This window comes from Eurytemora carolleeae, unplaced genomic scaffold (assembly GCF_000591075.1).
Source record: "Eurytemora carolleeae unplaced genomic scaffold, Eaff_2.0 scaffold1213, whole genome shotgun sequence".
Taxonomy (NCBI): Eukaryota; Metazoa; Arthropoda; class Copepoda; order Calanoida; family Temoridae; genus Eurytemora; species Eurytemora carolleeae.
In genome coordinates this window covers 44,118-67,468 of record NW_019397100.1, presented here as the reverse complement: position 1 = coordinate 67,468, position 23,351 = coordinate 44,118, and the positions used below count along the sequence as shown (strand labels likewise).

The 23,351-nt window shown below is 31.4% G+C and overlaps 2 protein-coding genes across 3 annotated transcripts; one reads left to right on the top strand and one right to left on the bottom strand.

The window, feature by feature from the left end:
* The first annotated feature begins 4,505 nt into the window (after positions 1–4,505).
* Positions 4,506–23,333, top strand: LOC111711840 (uncharacterized). Its single transcript, XM_023486300.1, has 9 exons — positions 4,506–4,838; positions 4,944–4,970; positions 19,141–19,205; positions 21,199–21,259; positions 21,482–21,683; positions 22,124–22,183; positions 22,627–22,820; positions 22,987–23,223; positions 23,275–23,333. Exons 1-9 carry the CDS (start codon positions 4,556–4,558, stop codon positions 23,331–23,333), a joined length of 1,188 nt encoding a protein of 395 aa, XP_023342068.1. The 5' UTR covers positions 4,506–4,555.
* LOC111711844 (isocitrate dehydrogenase [NAD] subunit beta, mitochondrial) lies at positions 9,316–17,831 on the bottom strand. 2 transcript variants are annotated; one of them, XM_023486304.1, is made up of 15 exons: positions 17,736–17,774; positions 16,216–16,277; positions 15,875–16,001; positions 15,423–15,457; positions 14,605–14,687; positions 13,108–13,200; positions 12,619–12,696; positions 12,270–12,328; positions 11,622–11,766; positions 11,195–11,288; positions 10,932–10,990; positions 10,382–10,487; positions 10,198–10,304; positions 9,637–9,705; positions 9,316–9,555 (listed from the first exon to the last, which is right to left on the bottom strand). In XM_023486304.1, exons 3-15 carry the CDS (start codon positions 15,994–15,996, stop codon positions 9,481–9,483), a joined length of 1,125 nt encoding a protein of 374 aa, XP_023342072.1. In that variant the 5' UTR covers positions 15,997–16,001; positions 16,216–16,277; positions 17,736–17,774; the 3' UTR covers positions 9,316–9,480. The 2 variants fall into 2 exon arrangements, with proteins under 2 accessions (XP_023342072.1, XP_023342071.1); XM_023486303.1 differs by lacking the exon at positions 16,216–16,277 and having other exon boundaries at positions 17,736–17,831.
* Positions 23,334–23,351: the final 18 nt, after the last annotated feature.

Sequence of the window (23,351 nt, the reverse complement as noted above, 5' to 3'; positions counted from 1 at the left end):
GTGTGCGTCAGTTCATTATAACCCTCTTATGCGTCAGTGTATTAAAACCAATGTGACTATGGTACCATGTACGCAATACGCACACTTAATATATTTGAAATAAGTTCATTTTACAAATATACATTATAGGGATCCATATACTTTTGCAGCCTGATGATGTAAATATTTTGATATTTCAAACTTCGATTATTTGATCTAACATAACTCGTAGTTCGAAACACTATTAGTTCTACGAATTTGGGTTGCAAAGATATAGGGATCAGAAAATCAGAGTTTTGGCGAAGACTCAAATTCTATAAAATGAATTTTGTTTAAATGCAGAATACCGTCATGGTTTCAAAACAGAGTTCTCTTTAAACATCTCTAGGTTTATGGATATACATTGCTGTAAAAACTCCCCCATTTTTTGGTTTAGAAAACAGGATAAAGAATTCATCAAATGTCGTATTCTCCACTTTCTGATAATGGAATGTTGCAAATATTTAGTTTTTTAATGAAATGATTATATGGAACTCTTTAAAACTGTTCCCGCTTATTTATGGCTATTTATTTATTTTCGCAAATACTGAAATTTACGTAATATAGTATAAAACTCCTTGAAAAATTGTCAAGACGACATTTGATAAATTCTTTCGATGTATTCGTTATTAAGGGTTTCACTGTATTTTACGTTATCCTGTTTTCTAATCCAAAAAATGGGGGAGTTTTTACAGCCAAAAAAACCAAAAAAAACTAGGTCCAGAGAGCTGAATGATTTCAACTGTTTGATCTCTAAATATTTTAAGATTTTAAATTATATAAATTAATTCTTCGAAGAGTAAAGTTAAGCTCCAACTGATTTTCACAAGATAAAACTTGAATTCTATAAAAGCGACACAAAATACAACGTACGCCTAAACATATTAAAAACCGTTATAATTTTAGTCAGAAATTAACAGTTCCCAAAAAAAAATTGCATACTTGAATGTTAAAGAACAAAATCAAAAATATTCTAGCCAAACCACTCAAGTCTACTGAAAGAGATTGAAATTGTAATTTTGAGAAACCTTCAATTAAAAAAACAAGACGGCCACAGCCACAGCTTTGAATTTTGGCTTGAAAAGTGTTTAATACTCATAATTTCTTCCATAGTTTCTGAAGAGAACCCACAATTGAAATTAATCAATTTTCAAAGTGCAGATGATGGACGACTCCTGCATTCTTGATAAAAGAAATATTTTGTGAATTGAACATGCCGCACTTTCAATGAAGCGTAACTTGAAATTACGTCTTTAGTCTCTCTAAGTTTAAGATAGAGAACAGTAACAAATATTACAACAGTAGATCATACAGTGAATCCCAGATATATGAATACATATACCGTCATAAGTTTTTTTGATAATTCTAAAGAAACTTCTTTTTATTTTTAATTCAAGGTAAATTAATTAGCCCTGAAATATGAATGCAATTGATGTATTAATTTTAAACTCATTTTTCCGCGGCATTTGATCTTAAATATGTAATACGACATTTTAAAAAACTCTTGCTATGTATTCATATATCTGGGATTCACTGTTGTTCAATCGATCAAGTCAAAAAGAAAAAATCCACATTTGTATGTACAAAAAATATTGAAGAGAAAACTGAAAAGAAATTTGAAAGAAAAATGATATTATGAAATATAAAAATCAAAATCATCTAATTTGACAATTAAACAATAGTTCCAAGATTTCATTCAACATAATCTTGCATGATTAACAAATTCTTCACATTACATATATTATAGTATTGAAGCCATATGCTAGGATTATTCTTAATATCTTGACCTTATGCAATAACGTATACAAATTATTTTATTGAACCCAAATTTCCAAAGGATTTTAAAAACAGACGAGTCAACAATAATTACAAAATAATTTGACCCAATTTTTAACCTTATCTTAGATCTTATGATATCTTATTTTATATATTTACTGTACACTGGAAACCATAAAGCTGTGGAATAGGAGGACGACTGTTAGGAACCAGTTATGATTTTTAATTGTCCAAAGGGTCCTAGTGTATTCAATTTTACATTTTTATGGGTCCCAGTGTATCCAATTTTACATTTTTATGTGTTCCAGTGTATCCAAATTAACATTTTTATGGGTCCCAGTGTATCCAATTTAACATTTTTATTGGTCCCTGTGTATCCAAATTAACATTTTTATGGGTCCCAGTGTATCCAATTAACATTTTTATGGGTCCCAGTGTATCCAAATTAACATTTTTATGGGTCCCAGTGTATCCAATTTAACATTTTTATTGGTCCCAGTGCAACCAAATTAGCATTTTTAAGGGTCCCAGTGTATCCAATTTAACATTTTTATTGGTCCCAGTGTATCCAAATTTACATTTTCATGGGTCCCAGTGTATCCATATTTACATTTTCATTAGTCCCAGTGTATCCAAATTAACATTTTTAAGGGTCCCAGTGTATCCAAATTAGCATTGTTATGGGTCCCAGTGTATCCAAATTAACATTTTTATGGGTCCCAGTACGTGTATCCAAATTAGCATTGTTATGGGGTTATGGGTCCCAGTGTATCCAAATTAACATTTTTATGGGTCCCAGTACGTGTATCCAAATTAGCATTGTTATGGGTCCCAGTGTATCCAAATTATCATTGTTATGGGTCCCAGTGTATCCAATTTATCTTTTTTATGGGTCCCAGTGTGTCCAAATTAACATCCAGGAAAGAGAAAAATTTTTGTCATGTATTTTAATTTCACAATTTCTACATTTACAAACCATGTCATAGAAGTACACATTTTTCAATTGAATTTTTACCTTTAAGGGAGTGTTCGCAAAAACAGAAGGGGGTATAGGCTGATGTCGGATCGAGGATCGGTACTAATTTTACTGCATCTCATGTTGTGTCAAAGGAGAAAATTGTTAAAAACGTCTTATACGTATAAGCAACTTTGTGAATTTGCATAGACACTACGCTCTGAGGTATAAGACTTTTGACCTTTTTCTCCGTAAAGACGCAAAAGTTAAAAGTAATCATTATTAGAGTTTAATTCTATATCAGCCTATACCTCCTTTCATTCTTCGCGAACACTCCCTTTAATATTGATCTAATCTTTGTAGGAAGAAGAACCGAATTGTTCACGTTAACACAAATCAACACTAAGAAATTGTGTTAACCTCCATCGAGGTCTTGCAAACTAGAATTTCCCTAGTAGGGGCTTATTCATTTGGAGTACTGTCCTAATTCTTACTATTCATCAATTCCGAACTCAGATGTCCCAAAAAATGGAAATTCAGTGACAACATTTGATGTTACTGTCATTTACTCGTAAACACAATCATACTAGCAACACAATTAAAATAATTAAATAATTACATTTATTTTTTTCTAAAAATTAATCTTCTTTCTTTGGTTTTCAAAATGTGATTTTGTAAGAAAAATCCTAAATTATTTTTACCATCAAAAGGTTTTTTGGAAATCATTAAAGACGAAAAATGTTTGTTAAATAAATGTAAATGTTACATCTTAAAATTAGTAAAGAAAAGACGTATATTGTATACTGTATATTTGATACAGTGTACTGTATACAACACTCTCTGTAGAACTGAAAAGAAGTTCCACATTTTTAATGCAATGACCCTGCCTTTGCAAAATTTCTCTTTTTGTGCTTTTAAAAAGACATTTTCTTTATTTTGACCCGGAAATGAATACAATCCAGTTCCAAACGTGTTCTCTATTTGGCAAAATCAAAACTTTTATAGCCCTTAATCAGTTGAACTTGAAACCTGGAGTAGGTTGAACAAGAAGTTATATTTGTGTGTCAGCTGTTGTGTTGTTGTATGTAGCATTGAACTCTCCCAGGCGACGTTGCTCAGTTCACAGATGAAGTCTCCAGCAGCATATGGCGGGGTAGGTAGGGAGGAAATAGGTTGTAATATTTCAGATAGAAATAATACGCTTATGCAGATATTGTTAATGTACTTTTCTCAGGTTATTTCGTAATCTAAAATTCATTAACATGGAGAACATTAGATACAAATGGTATAATTGCAGTGCTAATCAATAAAAAGCGCGGAAAAAAATAACTGTCGTCTTTGTTGATGAAAATATATCATAGAATTGGTTTTGTATTTGTATCAGTTATTAAAGAAATTGAGTCTTTGCCACAATACCGTTATCTTTGCAACCTGTAATATCTTTGGACCTTAAATATTTCAAACTATGAATTATAAAATCTAAGTTAATTAGAAATATAAAACATATCTAAATATTTCAAACTATGAATTATAAAATATAAATTAATTAGAAATATAAAACATATCTAAATATTTCAAACTATGAATTATAAAATATAAATTAATTAGAAATATAAAACATATCTAAATATTTCAAACTATGAATTAGAAAATATAAGTTAATGAGAAATATAAAACATATCTAAATATTTCAAACTATGAATTAGAAAATATTAGTTAATTAGAAATATAAAACATATCTAAAGTTTTCAGAAGAAAAATGGTGTATTGATGTGAACTATTTGTTTGCAAAGGAAACCAGTGACAATGATTTTAGTGATATTTGTTTGTATCCTAGGGGTTCAAGGGGATAGACCCCTATTCAGGAGACCATCCTTTAGGGATATTCAAGACGACCCTTCAGTAACAGTGAGAAGTAGAAGATTAACTCCAATTATTTCTAGGCGAATAGATATTACAGAAGTTCAGGATGAGGCGCCATTAGATGAAATGGCGCTAAGTAATGAATTGGCGCCAAGAAAGGATGTGGCGCCAAGAAAGGATGTGGCGCCTATCACTAAGTTTATTGAATATTCTGATCAACTTGAAGGAAAGTCAAAATGTGATTTATCTATTTTTCGAAATAATTCTCAATAATTAAATATTTGAGTAGTTTCTTCAATTAGATATTTGTCACATTTTGTCAATTGATTAGATACAGATTCAACATTACAAAAACCAGGTGATTAACATTAAACTATTGCATAAAAGATTATTTTTCATTCACTGTTTATTATTTCATACTTCCTAATTTCTATTATCAATTTGCATTATTCTCAAATCCCCCCCAACCCCCCCCCCTCTTCAAACCATAACTAAGTAATCTGCAGAGATATAGAGATATTATAAGGAAAACGAAAAAGTGCTTTATTAAAAAACGCTTTGTATAACTCAGTGTATAGTGAACAAGCTCCAAGGTATATACGAATGAACTCGAAACTTAAGAACTGTTAAAAACCTGGTTTCGTAAATGTAGAAAAGCAATCTGAAAATATAAAAAATCTAATTATAAAATATTAGATCCAACACAAACAGCAACTTTAGTCTTTTCGTCGCCAATTTCTTAAATTAAAATCTGCACGAATGTGGAGTGGAGACCCCAAAAAAAACTCGGTGGTTTCGTTCAACGAAACTCTCTTACATTTCTGGGTGTAGTGGCCAGGTGCTCAGAGCTGAAAACTTTAGAATGGGATATCCTTAATCCCGATCGATTAATTAATCTGGAGATTAATAACATGAGGAGAACAAGCCATAATTAATCTGGAGATTAAGAAAAAGAGTGGATCAAGCATTAATCCTGATATCCACCATTCAAAAGTTCCCAGCTCAGGTGCCCTTGCTAACTATATGGAAACGAGAAATCGTGATCTGAGAACAACCATATTTCATGATTCCACCAGGAGTCAGTTTAGAAAAATTATATACATATATCAAGAGGCGGGGTAGGGATGGGGAAGGTATGGATAGGATAAGGACATACCTTGGGATAAGGAAGGCATGTTTAGGGATAAGTAATGTTTGGATAGGAATGAGGAAGGTTAGAATACGGATGATGAAGTTTTGCTTAGGGATGAGGAAGGTTTGGATATTGATGAGGAAGGTTTGGATATGGATGAGGAAGGTTTGTATAGGGATCAGGAAGGTTTGGATATGGATGAGGAAGGCTTGCATATGTATGAGAAAGGTTTGGATAGAGATGAGGAAGGTTTGCATAGAGATGGGGAAGATTTGCATAGGGATGAGGAAGGTTAATATAGGGATCAGGAAGGTTTGGATATGGATGAGAAAGGTTTGGATAGGGATGAGGAAGGTTTGCATAGAGATGGGGAAGGTTTGGATCGGGATGAGGAAGGTTTGCATAGAGATGGGGAAGGTTTGGATAGGGATGAGGAAGGTTTGCATAGAGATGGGGAAGGTTTGGATCGGGATGAGGAAGGTTTGCATAGGGATGGGGAAGGTTTGGATAGGGATGAGGAAGGTTTTGAAAGAGATGAGGAAGGATGAAGATAGAAGAAACATTATTGACGATCAGTAGAATCAAGACATTTATATTGAATTTTATTTCTTAAATAAAAGAATACATTCAGGCCAACATTTTCATATTTTCTCAGGCTCAAGGCACTGTTTGATCTTGAACAACAGAGAATTAAGTCATCTTAGGGGGAGGGAAGGGTGATGCAATTGAACAAAATATGGTTTCCCTGTTTGTACTTTCTTCATTTAAGCTTTATTTCAGCATTTGTTTTTTGGTTTAATAAACTTAAATTTTAAAAAGAAGGTTTTTGAATCTTTATTATTGCATTACAAATCGTAGAAATTAAATACGCTCTCCAGCTATAATCAAATAAAGGGTTACCCACAAATAATAATACATAATTTTACAGCATTTCTCAAGCAAAAATTCAATTTAAAAATTAAATGTTTCAGTCGGGTTCAGTTTGCGTCTGAAATCAAACATAATTAAACCTTTTATAGGTTTCTTAATTTTTATATAATTCATATAATTTGATAGATTTTCTGTTTAAGAGGGTTTGAAGTAGCATCTTTTAAACTAGAATAAAAACATCAATTAATTCCGGGTTGAACAAAACTAATTGGTCCTAGCCTAATAAATTCTTAAACCACAATTAAACCAGAATATAAAGATTATAATTAAGAATGGTGTTTATTTAAACACTAATTTACTACTTCCGTTAACTTTATTATAGTTACGTGTATTCAATGTCTGTCTGTCAATATGTTAATGTACGAATGTTATTATTATTATTATTTACTACTTTACAGGGAAGTTAAGGGAATTTTACTGTACCAAGGGTAGTAGTAGGCAAAATTGATCAAGGAAACCCGTGTTAAAGAATAATTTATAATTTCACGAAAAAGTAGATGGTTTTACACAATTTCATTGTCTTTGGAGATGAAAATGCGCGATTCTTTCATCAAAAAATATATCGGGTGATTTAACTGTCTTAAGGAACGTTAGGAAACTTAACGTCCCTCTGTTAGGCGAATCTTAGGTTGGTAATGTTGGTCAAAAGGCGGTAAAACTATTTAAATTAGCAAAACAAAATCGATATTTTGATGAATTAAGAATAAAGTATGAATTGAAACATTTCAACATCTCGAAATGTATTTTAATCTAATTATCTGGTGGTAGGCGATTATAACAATTTAATGAAGACGGCTTATTTAAGTTTTAATTTTTTAAAAGCTTTTTTCGAATTATAAATTTACAAGTAGTTTTAAAGAAGTTTTTTAATTAACAGCTTCTCTTCTGTTTCCATGTTTTTGTGAATCCATGTTGTTTAAAAGCTAGATATAAATTAAAATTTAAATCAAATGTCGTCTTCATTATATTGATATAATCGCCACCGCCGTGCTTACAAAATGTTCTAAAATTTAACTAATAATAGAAGTAATTAATTTGAACAATAAGTAGTATTATTAAACCCAGAGAAACCCAAATCAACAGTTTTTAAAATTATAAACAGTCATATTTTATGCATTATTGATAAGACAGCGCTTTGAAGGGTACCATTGTGACTAGGGCAGTGCCATCTTTGCACATGGAGGGTCACTTTAAATTAGCGTACGGTCCCTTTATGCATATTTCCTTATTACCGATGTCTTAGAATGTTTAAAAGTACCAATATGCATTGTACTTTAAAGGAATTGAGTTTTTGCCACAAACTCTGATTTTATAATCACTATATCTTTGGAACCAAATGTTGCAGACCTTAGATATTTCAAACTATGAATTTTGTTAGATCAAATAAATTGAGTTTGAAATATCAAAGGTTTACAACATCGGGTTCTAAAGATATTGAGGTTTAAATATTTGATTTTGTTCCAAAGACTCAATTCCTTTGTTGATGGTTGTCACAAATGTTCAATATACAGGTTTACCCACAAAGAATGATATTGTAAAGACGATCTGAAACTATTTATGTGTGCACACAAAATGGAAACCTCCTCTCACCTAGCTTATTGATGTTTGCTTTTATTGTGAACGATAAAGAAATGTCAACTTGACAAGGAAAAGTTAAGAACAACTCTAACTTCTTGATCAATCCAACATATTGATCAATCCAACATATTGATAAAAACATGGAGAATTAACAATTAAATAATAAATATAGTAGACACTAGGCAGGAAGTAGGTTAAACATAGCATCATCTGCTATCCTGTAAATCTTATCAAAATTGTCATCTGTCTACCAAACTATCTATCTAACTTATTATCTGTTCACTGATTTATCTATCTATCCCAGAAGAATAAATGTTTGAAGAGTATATTAGCTCTAGATTGATCCTAGATTATCCATCTGTTCAAAACTTCAAACTTGAGTATTGGCATTGAAAATATGACATTGAAATCCAAGCTATAATGAAGGGGGGATAGATTAGGTTCCTTCATTGGATAATGTGGATGAGAAGTAAGAAAGGATATCCCTAGAAAAAGACATTAAAGGGAGTAACGACAATGTATGATAGTTAAACTGAGAATGTAGTATTGTGGAGAAATATTTTAGGGTTCTTTTGAGACCTATAAGACGTTTTTACGTTGTTTAATTGTTCCGCAAGATTTATATTTTGAATTCTTAATCTTCAAGATTCTGTTTCCAAGATTTCTGCAAAGTCTGTAAATGTCGTCTTTTCAATAGAAATTCCAGAAAATCTACGGAAAAAGTTTGTGAAGAATGAGACATTACAGACACCAATAACTGAATTATTTTCGATTATTAGAATTAATTTTTATATTCTCAACCTATTCCTAAACAACAGTTTCCTGTATAATTTTCGTAAAATCATCCATCCAAAATGAGGATTTTAAAGATTTAATTTGCGCCCTTGCTGAACAAATATGCACCGTAAAGACGTCTCAAAGGTATCAAATGAATCCTAATCAAATTCTCAATGATTCTACATTTTCAGTTCAACTAACATACATTGACGGTCACTCCTTCTAAGAAAATATAAAGAACTATATAAAGCACTATCATTTATAGTAGAGATAACTTTAAACACCGTTGAATAATCTTAATATATTTCGTCTATAAATACTCTACATAATAGTCTCAATATCGTTTTGAAAGCCAGTGTTCAAGGCTGAGTTGTATGTTTTTTGTGAATGAGAAGCACAGCTAACTGTCGCTGTTTTGTTAACTGATAACAGCTAAGATATATTCTGTTGATTATTTGATAGAACTGATAACAGCTGCTGTAAACTGTTTAGTAGTAGCATATCCTCCAAGATCTCTGGTTTTAACCTAAATAATTATTTATCATCTGAATGTGTTTCATGTGATACACTCCCTCCTACTTTAACTTTTATTTTTAAAAAATTTTACCTTTCCTGCTTTCAGAACTTTTTCAACACCTTTCTTAAGCTTCTCTCCGTGAGTCTGTAGACCAACATGCTGAACATAGCATTCATAGTTCATTATAGGGGTTCCACATACATGGTTCATAATAGGGGTTACACAATCATAGTTCATTATAGGGGTTCCACATTCATAATTCATTATAGGGGTTCCACATTCACAGTTCATTATAGGAGTTTTCCATTCATAGTTCATTATAGGGGTTCCATATTTATAGTTCATTATAGGGGTTCCACATTCATAGTTCATTATAGGGGTTCTACATTCATAGTTCATTATAGGGGTTCCATATTTATGGTTCATTATAGGGGTTCTACATTCAAAGTTCATCACTCAAACAGAAGTGTTTAAACTAAGATGTAATTGGTTTAATCGGTTAATGTTAAACGCTTAAACTAGTTAAAAAGTTTAACATGTTTAAATATGGTTCGACATTTCTTAATATTGAATAAATTCCTTAAAATTGTAGAAAAGCAAATTGACATTATGGTTCAACACTTTCATATAACTAATTTTTTATCATGATACCTGAAGCATTTTAGCAGCTGCTAAAAGAGCAGCTGTAGGATTAGCAATATTTTTTCCAGCTGCATTATCAAAAGTGTGCTTTGCTCCGGGCTCAAAAACGGCTAAATCTGAAAGATAACTCAGTTTTTACATTCTCGTTAAAAGGAAAAATTAATGTTTGTAAACTGGAGGATTTAGTATGTACCTGCTGAATAGCTGGCTCCACCCACAACTCCAGCTCCACCTACTAAACCTACAGCTAGGTTATCAATAATGTTACCGTACAGGTTCGGCATCACCATCACGTCAAACTTAACAGGAGGACAACCAATGTTTACTTTAGAAAATATTTTGGTCAAATTGATTAGGATCCATCCCTTTTTAACTTGGATTAATTGTTCATAACTCCGTCCTGTGAGTAATAGATGCAGTTCTAGTTCATTAATATGTATTTAATTTTACTAAATTTCTCCATTTTGTTAATTTTTTGCTAAATCTTGATTAACCATTACACTGGAAGATTTGAATATTATCAGAGATCTTAACAAAAGTTCGGAGATTTGTTTTTTTTTTAATTAGGAATTTTCTCAATGTTTTTTTTTGCCAGTTAGATTTGCTTTAGTGGAAATTTTGCACTGTTTTTGGCTTTAAACATACAGCAGGAATTTTAGAAATATGAATTAAGGTTTGTGATAAAAATGTTGATGATATTTTGAAATAGTAAAATGAATATAGTATAGTAAACTCTGGTTTCCCTGCTGTGGATTAGAAACCAGCTGCATAGTTGTATTGTCCACAATCATCTTATCAAACTCTATAGAACCAAAACAACTAATTTTATATCATTAATCAAATTCTATAAACACCCAAAACATTAAATCACTCACTAAAAATCAAACTCTTAAATCAAACAATTGATCTTAGGCTTATGCTAGATTTACCATACCATGATTATAAATCAATTATCGGAAATATGTTCTAAGTTGTTCAATGTTAGAAGATCAAAGATTTTTTGTTCCTATATTAGGATAGAGCTTAGCAACATCTTCACAACATCTAAGGAACAGACCATCTCCTAGTTTCATGATATTGGCCTTGTGAACTGCTGTCACCTAGATTAAACAGTTTATCTCTTGTTCAAATCGACCTTGCTATAACTAGTGCAGTTTTTGGCACACATTTAGCACAGTGCTCTAGGCATTGCTTAGGTTCCTATTTTTATATATCTCAGAGTAGAGACAATAACTGATTAAAGTAATTAAACTTGGTCTTACATTCAATTCCACTGTCTGGCAAATCAGATTGAGTGTTTTTAGAATATATTGATAAAGAAAGAGACAAATTTATTTCCATTCTAATTTTTGTGGGAGTTTGAAACAATTAGCTCAGAATAAATCCATATTTGTTAAATAATCTAATTAAGTAAGAATAGTTTAGTTTCAAACCTTTTTACGTCCATGCCTTGTAGCGTAGTCGAAGGCAAACTTTGCAATCCTGTGGGATTTATGTGCAGTTACAACCTTCAAGCATTCAACTACTCCTTTTACAGACTCATGTTCTATAGCAGAATATTCACCTTCAGTCTGCTCTCTACAAAGAGAAAAATATTGGGTGATATCTTGATAAATGTGCACTAGCATGGACCCACTCCTTTCTTCCTTAGGAGGGGGGGGGGGGGTCGGAAGAACTACGAAAAAAGGGACCTAACATTGCACCACATTAAAAGAAGGATTTGCGGTTTACTAAATCTTTTGAACAAGAAACAGAAAAAAAGTTTAGCCTATAAAAAGTTAAGCTGGGTTACAATACGCTCTATAAACACCATGGTAAAGCCCATATTTTGGACTAAGAACAATTTTTCGACCGAGCGCTGTATCTAAAACGACCGTTTCTAAAAACAATCATTTCGTTTTCGACTTTTCATCGTCGTTTTCATAACGAAACGATCGTTTTTCAACAAATTGAAAGCGTTAACAACCCTAGCCTTGTCCATCAAAACACTAAAATAACGACAACAGTAGTCATCTAAAAGTGTGTCCTTGTCATCCAACACGCTCTATCTGTATTGAGAACCCACAATTTAGTTCCTTTACCTGATAATTACACAATCAACATTTTGGTGACGAGATTTTATCCCAGGCAGAGATCGAACCTAAACATTTTAAAATTCTTGAGAAACTGAGTTTTTTTCCCACAAACTCACATATTTCAATCCCTGGTGGTGCAACTATCAATATTCATAGGCTCAAATATCAAAAGTCTACGGCATCAGGTTTCGAAGATAAAGGGATTGGAAATTCCGAGTTTGTGACAAAAACTCACTTCCTTTGCAAAAGGAAAAACGATTTAGACTCAAACATAATCAAGGTCGATACTATTATCAAATTTCAGCTAAAAAATATGGATTTCCACCATGCAGTAAACTTGAAGGCATATATTTACCTTAACTACATTAGCGTACAGATCCAGACTATTTCTAAAGGATTGGTTGAGACCCATTAGTTCTCCAGTATAGCTTGCCTACAAATAAAAATTATCTAAATTACATTTCAAATTTTGAGAAAAATTTGTCTAAAAACAAATTCAATAAAACCAGAAATTGAAAAGGAATTGAGTCTTTGTCACAAACTCTGATTTTCTAATCTCTATATCTTTGTAATCCAATGCCGTAGACCTTAGATACTTCAAGCTATGAATTCTGTTAGATGAAAAAATCTAAGTTTGAAATATCAAAGGTTTACACCATCAGGTGGAATAAATATAGGTATTAAAATCAGAGTTTGTTACAAAGACTCATTTTCTTTACAAGAAAAATAGTTCGCTAGTATTTCATTTTCAGTAGTATTGTAAAGATTGAATAATTTTTTGTAATAAATAGAGAATTAAGAGAGTGAAAATGTATTGCAGTACTGTACATGGGATTGTGCTTACTTCAGGTACAGTTATAACTCCCTTCAAGCAGACACCATTCCTACGAACAGATGCTGTTACGTCTTCTAGGCTTTTACTCGCTCCATGGTTTATCTAGTGAATATGTAATAAAGGGACTAATTACAAATTTCAACGAGATCACAATTTTCAAAAAATAGCTGATTTATGGAATTGAAACTAAAAACTGTAATTTACTTATTGAAATTGCTCAAAAATAACAAATCTTGTTAAAAGTTTAAAGAGTGAGGCCACAATGTATGATAAATAGAGCTGTTTTATGGAATTCAAACTAAGAACTAATATTCACATGTTCAAATTACTCAAAGTAACAATTCTTGTTAAAATTTTAAAGAGCAAGATCAAAATTTATGATAAATAGAGCTGTTTTATGGAATTTAAACTAAGAACTGTTATTCACTTTTTCAAATTGCTCAAAGTAACAAATCTTGATAAAGTTTAAAGAGCGAGATCACAATTTATGATAAATAGAGCTGTTTTATGGAATTTAAACTAAGAACTGTTATTCACTTTTTCAAATTGCTGAAAGTAACAAATCTTGTTAAAAGTTTAAAGAGCGAGATCACAATTTATGATAAATAGAGCTGTTTTATGGAATCTAAACTAAGAACTGGTTTTCACTTTTTCAAATTTCTTAAAGTAACATATCTAATTAAAAACTAGAGTTAAAAAGATTATAAAAAATCGCATGCTCTAATTATAATAGATCATACATTAAATAAAAAAGAATCTCCGAATGTTGTTAAAGCATATCTTATATTTTAATGTTTTATTGTTTAAAGAATGATCCTGCTTAAAAGGAAATAGAATTACTTCCCATGGGAAGATGATATTTCATATCTATAGTTGTTGGTTTATGTTTAATGACTGTTGATTGTTGATTTTTCAAACTAAAATTGCAAAAATCGACACCATTAATAAATATGTTCTCAAAGGAATTGAGTTTTTGCCACAAACTCTAATTTTCTATTTTTATTTTTTCAAACTGATGGTGTAGACCTTTGATGTTTCAAACTTAGATCATTTGATCTTACAGAGTATATAGTTTGAAATATCAAAGGTCTAATTTATCGGGTTGCAAAGATAAAGGGATTAGAAAATAAGAATTTGTGGCAAAAACTCAATTTCTTTGTCATAATCTTCATCAATATCATTATTCATGATTGCGACAAATATATTATTCTTTATAAACATAATAACGGCTTTATTTAATTGCAAGATTATACATTCCCAGGAAGCGTAGCTACTAGCTAGAGATGTATAAATTGAAGTTTTGAAGATTGCATGAACGACTGTGATTTTATTAAAAACTTAAAGATTACCTTTTTCACACATTTTGCGATATTATTGTTTTCTTAGGTTGACGATTAATGTCTAACATGGACTTAAAAAGTAAATAATGTTGATATAAGGTTTTCTGCATAAAGTAAGCACTAAGCACTGAGCGCGCCCATGTTTAAAAGTTTGATTTATTTCTACCTCAGAGAGATACATCTCCTCAAAATCCACAGGGGCACCCATAGAAGATAGAACTTCTCTAGCAGAATCCATTAGTTCCGGTCCTACATTTACAAATATTTAAAGGAGTTATTTTACCTTTATATCAAATGTTTCTTTAAAGATATTTTTCTATAGTGGTCGGTGTTTATATCAATACAATGAAGACGACTTTTATATTTAAGTTTTGATAAATTACTAGTTTACGAGTAAACAAAGAGAAGATGTTAATTTGCAGTTTCTCTTGTATCTATGTTTTCTATGCTGCTTAAAAGCTTTATAGAAATCAAAATTTAAATTGAAAGCTGTGTTTATTGTATTGATGTATTGGTGTACGGATCCCTAGCTGAGCTACTGTAGCTGCTTCTACACATTACAAAACAAAAATGTGTTCTACTTGGACCGTGTAAGACGGTGTTTTTGAAACAATAAGATTGTTTAAAATGTGGAATTATTTTAAGAATGATTACTTTAGTTTAAAATATTTCAATTCCAATTTGAGTAATGGCAATTCAATTTCAATATTAAAGGAATTAAGTCTTACTGTTTGCCACACACTTCTATTTCTAATTCCTATATCTTTGTTACCCAATGTCGGAGGCCTAAGATATTTCAAACTGTGAATTCTGTTACATCAAGTAATGTAAGTTTGAAATATCAAAGGTTTACTTCATCAGATTGAAAAGATATTAGGTTTAGAAAATTTGAGCTTGTTACAAAGACTCAATTCCTTTTGGATAATTTTTATCATGAATAATACTAAAGTTATAAAATTTTATTAAAATTGAATTTTAAATTACCTACACCATCGCCAGGAATGAGAGTGCAAGTAACCCTGAAAAATAATTGTCCACTTCAAAATGATTTTTAAGTTTTAGATTTTCAGCCACATTAGAAAAAGACCTTTTAAAATTCGGTGATGGTGACGGACCAAACCTCTGTAGAGTAAAAAAAGTGGATGTTAGTTCCACATTTATTGAAAATATATTTCGGTCTGGGTTGACCCTCGTCAGTTCTTGAGATTGTTTCTGTCACAAAGATTAAAAACATTGTCTGTTGTCACCCAGGGGTTTGTATTTAACTGTATTCCATTCAGAAGTTACTGATTTGAAATATGTCTAGACAGAAATAAATCTTAAAACCGAACTGAAATATAATTAAAGCATGATTTAGGTAAACAGAATTTGTATTCCGTAGAGCTCCACGTTGTTTACATCTCTGCCAATTTAAAATAATAGAAAACCTTTTATACCTTGGAGCCTCAACTTTAGATGAGAGGTGTAGCTGGGCAGCTGGTACCAGGCCGGTCAACCCGCTTTTCTGTCCTAGTCCCTTAAAAACCAAAGATCCAAGCTTCATGCTTGATGATGCCATACTTTCTGAAACAATTAATCAAAAAGTATATCAGAATCCGTATTTTTTTATCAACATTTGTTAACTAAAACAATTTCATAATTTTTTTATTTTCATGGATTTTTTCCTGGCATGTGTTCCGAGATTCAAATTTTTCCAAGGTGTTAGAATTGCAGCTTCGTATGAAAACAGTTTTTAGAAAAGTATTGGTACCATGTCCGAGTAATTAACTATCCTTACCGATTTTTTATCAGAAACCCCTTACTCCATTGCTTCTCTTTCACGTAAATGCAACTTTATCACTAAATTTATGTTGAAAAACAATTTATTTCTTATTAAAGCTGTATTTACAGTTTGAGACCAGGTTTATACTAGGTCTTGTATTATTTCATGCGTTAGAAGAGAACTAGTAAAATACAGATAAATCTTAGAACAGCTGATTCCCTTCCCTAGTTCAGCTTTCCCTCCATCTTTTAAACAGACAGATAGATAGACAGATAGATGTAACGGATAGATAGATGAAAATATGCTCAACTATTAGAAAGCTCCACCCCTCCCCCGCCCCCATAAAGAAAGCTTTATAATTATTATACCATATAAAGACAGTGAATCATATAGAATATGAAATTTTAGAACCTTACAGTAGTCAACGAATTCAACTTAGAATCTCTAAACCAAGTTAAGAACATTTCCGTGGTTCTCCTGAGTTCTACAATCAAAAGGAATTGAGTATTTGCCACTAACACTGATTGTCAAATCCTTATATATCTATGAAACCTTATGATTTAAACCTTTTATAGTTCAAACTTAGAATATTTGATCTAACAGAATTATTAGTTTGAAATATCTTAGATCTACGTCATGGGGTTGCAAAGATATAGTAATTAGAAAATCAGAGTTTGTGGCAAAGACTCAATTCCTTAGCGGCAAATCTGTCATATGATTCCTGAGTTATGATCGGACAAACAAATAGACAAACAAACAAGCATGACAACTTTATATATAGATAAAAGTCGACCCCCTCAGCTTAGAATCTTAAAACCAAGCTAAGAACATTCCTGTGGGCCTCGCGTGTTCCCCAATCAAAATTTAAGGCAAATCGGTCCAGGGGTTTCTGTGTTATGATTTGACAAACAAATAGACAGACAAACAGAGATTACAATTTTATATAGATATTAATAATCAATGATATTTTTTTGCTTTTCAATGGTTTAATGAATTCATTACGATTGTTTACACAAGGTTATGATGAACTGTGCCTCAGGAAAATATAGAGAATAAACATACTTTTAAGGAACATATATATTATATACCATATACATGAATTGAAATTTTATTTTTAATGTTTCTATTTGTTATAAAACCATTGTTGTTTGAAACAGTAGCCACGAGCTAGCTTGTAGCTATAGATAATATTGTTTATATTCTTACACTGTATTTAAAGAAACCTAAACATTAATATATCTAACTATCTATCCGCAGATAACTATCTATCTATCTGTCTATTAGTTTCGACTTCCTTCCTTTTCCGTCCATATGACGGAAATAGTAAAAGGATCCTGATTCTACGGAATAACAGGCCAATGATGGATGGTTTGTAAAGATTAAGAGGATGGGGGGGGGGTGAATTTTGAAAGTGTGTTTTTAGAACGTAACGTAATAAGAGAGTACTAATTGGTAAATTTGATAAATATTTAGGATTAATAAGTTTCCAGCGAACTTTTAAAATGACTTTTTAATGTTGAATATTCATTTCATACCTACACAAAGTTTCGGATCAATCTTTAGAGTGTATTTTCCTTGCATGGTATAAATTCATTTTTAAAAACTTGAACCGACTAAATTGCAGATTTTTAAAATTTAGTTTGCGGATTTTCTCTTCCGCCATTAAATCTGAAATGTTGGCTAAGCTACGTTCTTTTTAAAATGATCTTTTTAGCACAATAAAAAAATCAACTGAACAGTCAAAACGGTCTTGATTTGTTTATCTAAATGTAAACTTATCTAAACCTAATTTAATCAATTCCAATTAATATTGAATGTTAAAATGTTTACACCGACATTACACATTATGTCAAAATATATAGTGATTAAAAGTTCACTGACATATTTCAGATAAATATCCGTCAATATTATTTAACATGGGAAAAAAATTATTATAAAATACGCTGCTTTATTATTTTTAGATAAAGGAATTGATTCTTTGCCACAAACTCAAATTTTCTAATCCCTATTTCTTTACAACTTGAAGGTGTAAACCTTTGATATTTCAAACTTATAATATTTGATCTGTCAGTATTCATAGTTTGAAATATTTAAGCTCTACGACAATGGGTTGCACAGATATAGGGATTGGAAAATCAAAGTTTGTGACAAAGACTCAATTCCTTAGTCGTGTCTGAAGTCAATCCACTGTATTTATCATCTATTAGTCATTAACACATCGCGGAAATCATTTTTAGATTATATTTTTAAATTACTTTTCTTTTCCCGTAAATGCTATAAGTCTCCATATAGAGAAATATTTAAAGATATTTTCAAGGTTCTATATATATTTCACCTGAACAATAAAAGTTCAAAAACAAGAAAAATGAGTAATTTGAGTAAAAAATAGGTTTACCAATCCTGATCCAAATTTACTGTAAAGGAATCAAGTATTTGCCATAATCCCGACCCATTTGTTTTCGGATCCCTATATCTTTGCAACTCGATGTCGTGGATAATATACATATTGCTTAACCTTTGAATTGTTTTAATCAAATAATTTAAATCTGAAATTATCAAAGGTTTACAACCTCCAGGTTACAAAGACATAGCGATCTGCAAATAAATTGAGTTTGTGGTAAAAACTAAATTCATCTTAATATTTATGTTGCCTGTAACAAATTTAACTTATCTCGGACACATGTTTTATATTAAAAAATATATAATTAATCCATCGATACACGGAATCATTGATCATCAACGGATTTATTGCAATGATCCACTAGTTCATTGGTACACAGATCCGTTAAAACAGTTGGGTCTATTGGTCCAATAAGCCATTGATCCATTGGGTTCTATTGATCCACGGATCCATGGATTATTTGATCCGCGGATTCGAAGAACCATTGCAGTGAGCCATCCAAATGGAAACTACAATCATTCATCATTTTTGTTTTTTAGAATGGAGTCCTGCAGAATTGGATCTAATAGAAGAGTTCCAACAAATTCTGAACACAACCCCTAAGGTAGATTAAACTCGTTAAACACAACCCCTAAGGTAGATTAAACTCATTAAACACAACCCCTATAGTAGATTAAGCACATTAAACACACTAAACACAACTTTAAGAGTATATTTAACTCAAGTACAATAGGTGGCAACAGAGAAATGAACCATTTAAAAACGACACGACGTCACAAGCAGAGGCGCAACTAGGGGGGGTGGCCGGGCGCGCCCCCCCCCCCCCTGCAGGATGAAAAGAAAGAAAGAATGGCGAAAATCAGTATCACAGGAATAAGAAAACCAATAGAGTTATTGTAGAAATTTTATTAAACTATAGTTAGTTTAAAAAGAAATATTTTTATCTTTCTCAATTCTCAAGGCTAAAGGGCACAAGAGCAACCTGGAGATGAGAGGGAGCAAAGCCATTCCAACAAATCTAGACGAAGCTTTGCAGGAAATAAATCCTTCAGTATTCCCAAACTTATTCACTATGCTGAAAGTAGTAAAAACACTTCCTGTCTCTAGCTGTGAGGCCGAGAGGTCTTTTTCTACGCTCAGGAGGTTATCAACATGCTGAAAAAAAACATCAATTAGTGTCTATAGAAAGGGACCGTCCCTTTGCGCTCGAATTCTGAACGAAAAATCGACTTTTTCTCCGGCCACAGTTGTCTTTGAAAAGTAAGACTATTACTAATCAAGTGCGAATAGGCTGTTTAGTTTACCCTGAAATTACCCAAATAAGTGAACAGTCCCTTTAAAGGAATTGAAATTTTGCCAAAAATTCTGATATTTTAATCCCTTTAATTTTATCTTTGCAACCCAATGTCGTAGATATCAAACTTTGAATTCTTTTGGTAAAATATTCCAAGTTTGAAATATCAAATGTGTACACCACTCGGTACAAAGATTTAGAGATTAGAATATTTGAGTTTGTGGCAAAAACTCAGTTCCAAATCTAGAGAAAATTCTGAACCTGGCAAATATATCAATATCTAACTGATTATCATATTTGATAACTAACAAGATTTATCTTCTTTGACAGAAGTTCTGTAAAATCGAAAATGAATTTAGATTATGAATGTTGGTTAGATCAATCATTAATGCAATAACATCAATTCAAGAGAAAAGGTAACATCATCTGTACTTTTTCAATGTATACTGTAAACATTAAAGCGTGATAAAAAATAAGAATTTTTGGAAAAGCGAATCACAGAGGTTTTTTTAATAAATTATCCCCGAATTATGAATAATTTCAATCAATCATCTATAGATGATTGAATTTATTATTTACCTATGTATTTTTATGTTTTTTTTCCAGAAACTATAAATGATTATTTCTTGAAATTTAATCTGTAATTAAACCAGGTACTTAAAAAATACTCTTTTGCGTCTCTGGTCACAAGTGTCAAATATAACAAGGAAACGAAATTTTCTCACATCAGTTGACATATTTCCTAAAATAAATAAAATAGTGTGAAAACAGAAAATAAAGAACACATATAACTGCACTTAATTTACTGTAAGATAAGCACTTTATTCTAAAATTATCATTATTATTGACAATTTTTTCGGACACAAAAACTGAATTGTCACTTGTGACGTCAGAATACGTCTGTACTGAGAGTGCAAATTCTACGTTGCCATCTATTGTACTAAAATCTATATATTTATCGTGAACACAATATTCAAACACTTGACGCTTTAAAGGGACTAGAGAGGTCTTATCAATTGACCCTCAATGTATACCTTTAGCTGATCAACGATAAACAAGACATCCTTATTCGTCTTGCTAAAAATAGATTATTTTCTAATTTGGTAACTCTAGACAAGGATTTTCAGAGACATTGAGGAATTTAGCGCGGTTGCAAATCGAACATTTCATTATAAATAAGAGTCAGAGCTCACTTAAAACTACGTTTACCTTCCTTTAAAAGATTAAATCCCAAACCAATTTTATAATATAAAAGAAAAAAATTTTAAATAAAAGTTTAAATTTATAGATTTTTATTTTTTAGGGTCAGTTGATCGAGACCACAAAGTTTCTTCTCTTTAACACCCAAGCTGTGGATATTATAGGTTAATTGTTATAAATTTATTCAAAAATGGGTTAATCAATTTGGAAGGTACAAAAAATTGATATTTTCTAATCTTTGCTACCTCACAGCGTAATCTTTTGATATTTAAAACTATGTAATCAGCTACATAAACTAGTTTGAAATTGAAATGTATGTATACGCCATCAGAATGAAAAAAATATGGATTAGAATATTAGAGTTTGTGGTAAGTTTTCTTTTTCAGAAACCACGTTAAGAACCGGTTTGGAGGAAACAACAACAAATAGACAAACAACCCTTGAATCCTCTGACACTACCCTGCCTGATGTATCCCTGGTAGGTGCAGGGTCGGAGAGTGAATTAAGATCTGCCACTGTCCCCACTACGCTATCAGAGATATCTCCCTCCTTCCTAGTATCTTCTACCACTCAGAAGATTCAGCTCAGGCATATTCAACTTTATATCGCTCACTAGTTATAGTGACATTCATTGAACATTTTCAACATTTTTTTCCTGCAATCAAATCGCTCGGAGTTGGATTTTTTATAACGATTTCCTCACTAAAGAGCCAAATATTCTAATTTTCTAATAATTACTTTGCAAGATTCAGGTGTTTAAAAAACTAGAGTTTGCAGGGAGTTATCAGCTCATTTAGCTTACTGTGTAACTACTTCTTTATTTGAAATGCAGGGGAAGAAAATTCAAATCCAAGCCGATGGTCCAAACCTGACGACCAATGAGTTTTGTATTATGAGTAAACAGTTAGCACTAAATATCAGATTTATTGTAGAGATCAATCAAAGGTTATCTTACTAAAAAAAAACTCTTGTAAAGGTTAAAAAATGTTCAAGCTTTGTTTCAAAAAAAAAGTTGAATCTGTTTATAGAGAACCTAAATCCTTAGAAATTGAGATAAATGATCGTTCCAACAGAATTCCAGTTTTTAGGAACATATTTTTATGAATTAGAAAACAAATAAAGAGATGTTCTGTATTATTTTAGGTGACTCTCCATCCATTATTTACAAGAGAGTACAAGATAAGTCTTTTTCAGATTTTGGCCAAATCTGTCTTCGTTTGTCATAAATAGGTTGTTGTTAGTCATTCATGGTACTCTTAAGATTAAGGCTATACTTTAAAAAAAAGAAACAAAGGATTTGAGTCTTTGCAACAAATCCCAATTTTCTAATACCTATATATCTACAACCAAAGTATGTAATCTTTTGATATTTCTAACTTTGATTGTTTGATATAACAGAAGTCATAGTTTGAAATATCTAAGGTCTACAACATTGGGTTGTTAAGATATAGGGATTTAAAAGTCAGAGTTTGTGGCAAAGACTCAATTCATTTAAACTATTCTGATCATGGAATGTGTTATTGAAATTTAGTGACATGCTGCCCCCACAGTCAATCCATCCTCCTTCTCTGGTCAAGGCAACATCGTTCGACGACCTTCTTCAGAAACCAAAATTTAAAAACTTTGACCTTGAAAATTTTCCTAAAAGATTGAAGGATGAATTTGAGGGAGAAGTTCCAGATATTTCACTTGAAAAGCGTAAAGAATTAATCAAGGAAGCTTTAGGTAAATCATCCACATGTTAGGCCCAAACAAACCTTTTCATTTAAATATGTAACATCAATTAGACATAAGATTGCTTAAATGCAATCGTTTCAATCCAATTTCTGTGGTTTCGCTTTTTAAATAACGAAGAGTACCCAAACATTTTTAATCGTTTTTTTTATTTTAGAACGTCTGAAAACTCAGAGACAGGAAGACACCACTACTAATGATGAAAAAGATTATGATTTTGGTGCAAGTGAATCACCAAATGACTATTATGAATATGAGGATGATTACAAAGAAAACTTACCAAAAAGTGAAAAGCCGCAAGATTTTGCGGAAATGCCGCGTACAGTTCAATCTACAACGGAAGAAGACGACTTGGCTCACACTTCTACAATTGATATAGTTCAACCAACAATAGGTAATCAAAATAAAAATGTTTTTAAAAATAATCTTATTTTTCTTTTTATAGTTATTAATCTGGTCGAGAATTTATCAGGAAAAATAACCATATATATTAATAATTTTTAACAAATTTAAAAAGCTATT

Coding starts and splice junctions, on each gene's coding strand:
- LOC111711844 (XM_023486303.1), bottom strand. CDS start 17,781: ATGCAAGGAAAATACACTCTAAAGATTGATCCGAAACTTTGTGTAG. Junction 12,697..13,107: donor GAGTTATAACTGTACCTGAA/GTAAGCACAATC, acceptor TTTTATTTGTAG/GCAAGCTATACTGGAGAACT. Junction 9,706..10,197: donor CAGCTGCTAAAATGCTTCAG/GTATCATGATAA, acceptor TGCTATGTTCAG/CATGTTGGTCTACAGACTCA.
- LOC111711840 (XM_023486300.1), top strand. CDS start 4,556: ATGATTTTAGTGATATTTGTTTGTATCCTAGGGGTTCAAGGGGATAGA. Junction 22,184..22,626: donor AACAGAATTCCAGTTTTTAG/GAACATATTTTT, acceptor ATTGAAATTTAG/TGACATGCTGCCCCCACAGT. Junction 23,224..23,274: donor TATAGTTCAACCAACAATAG/GTAATCAAAATA, acceptor TTCTTTTTATAG/TTATTAATCTGGTCGAGAAT.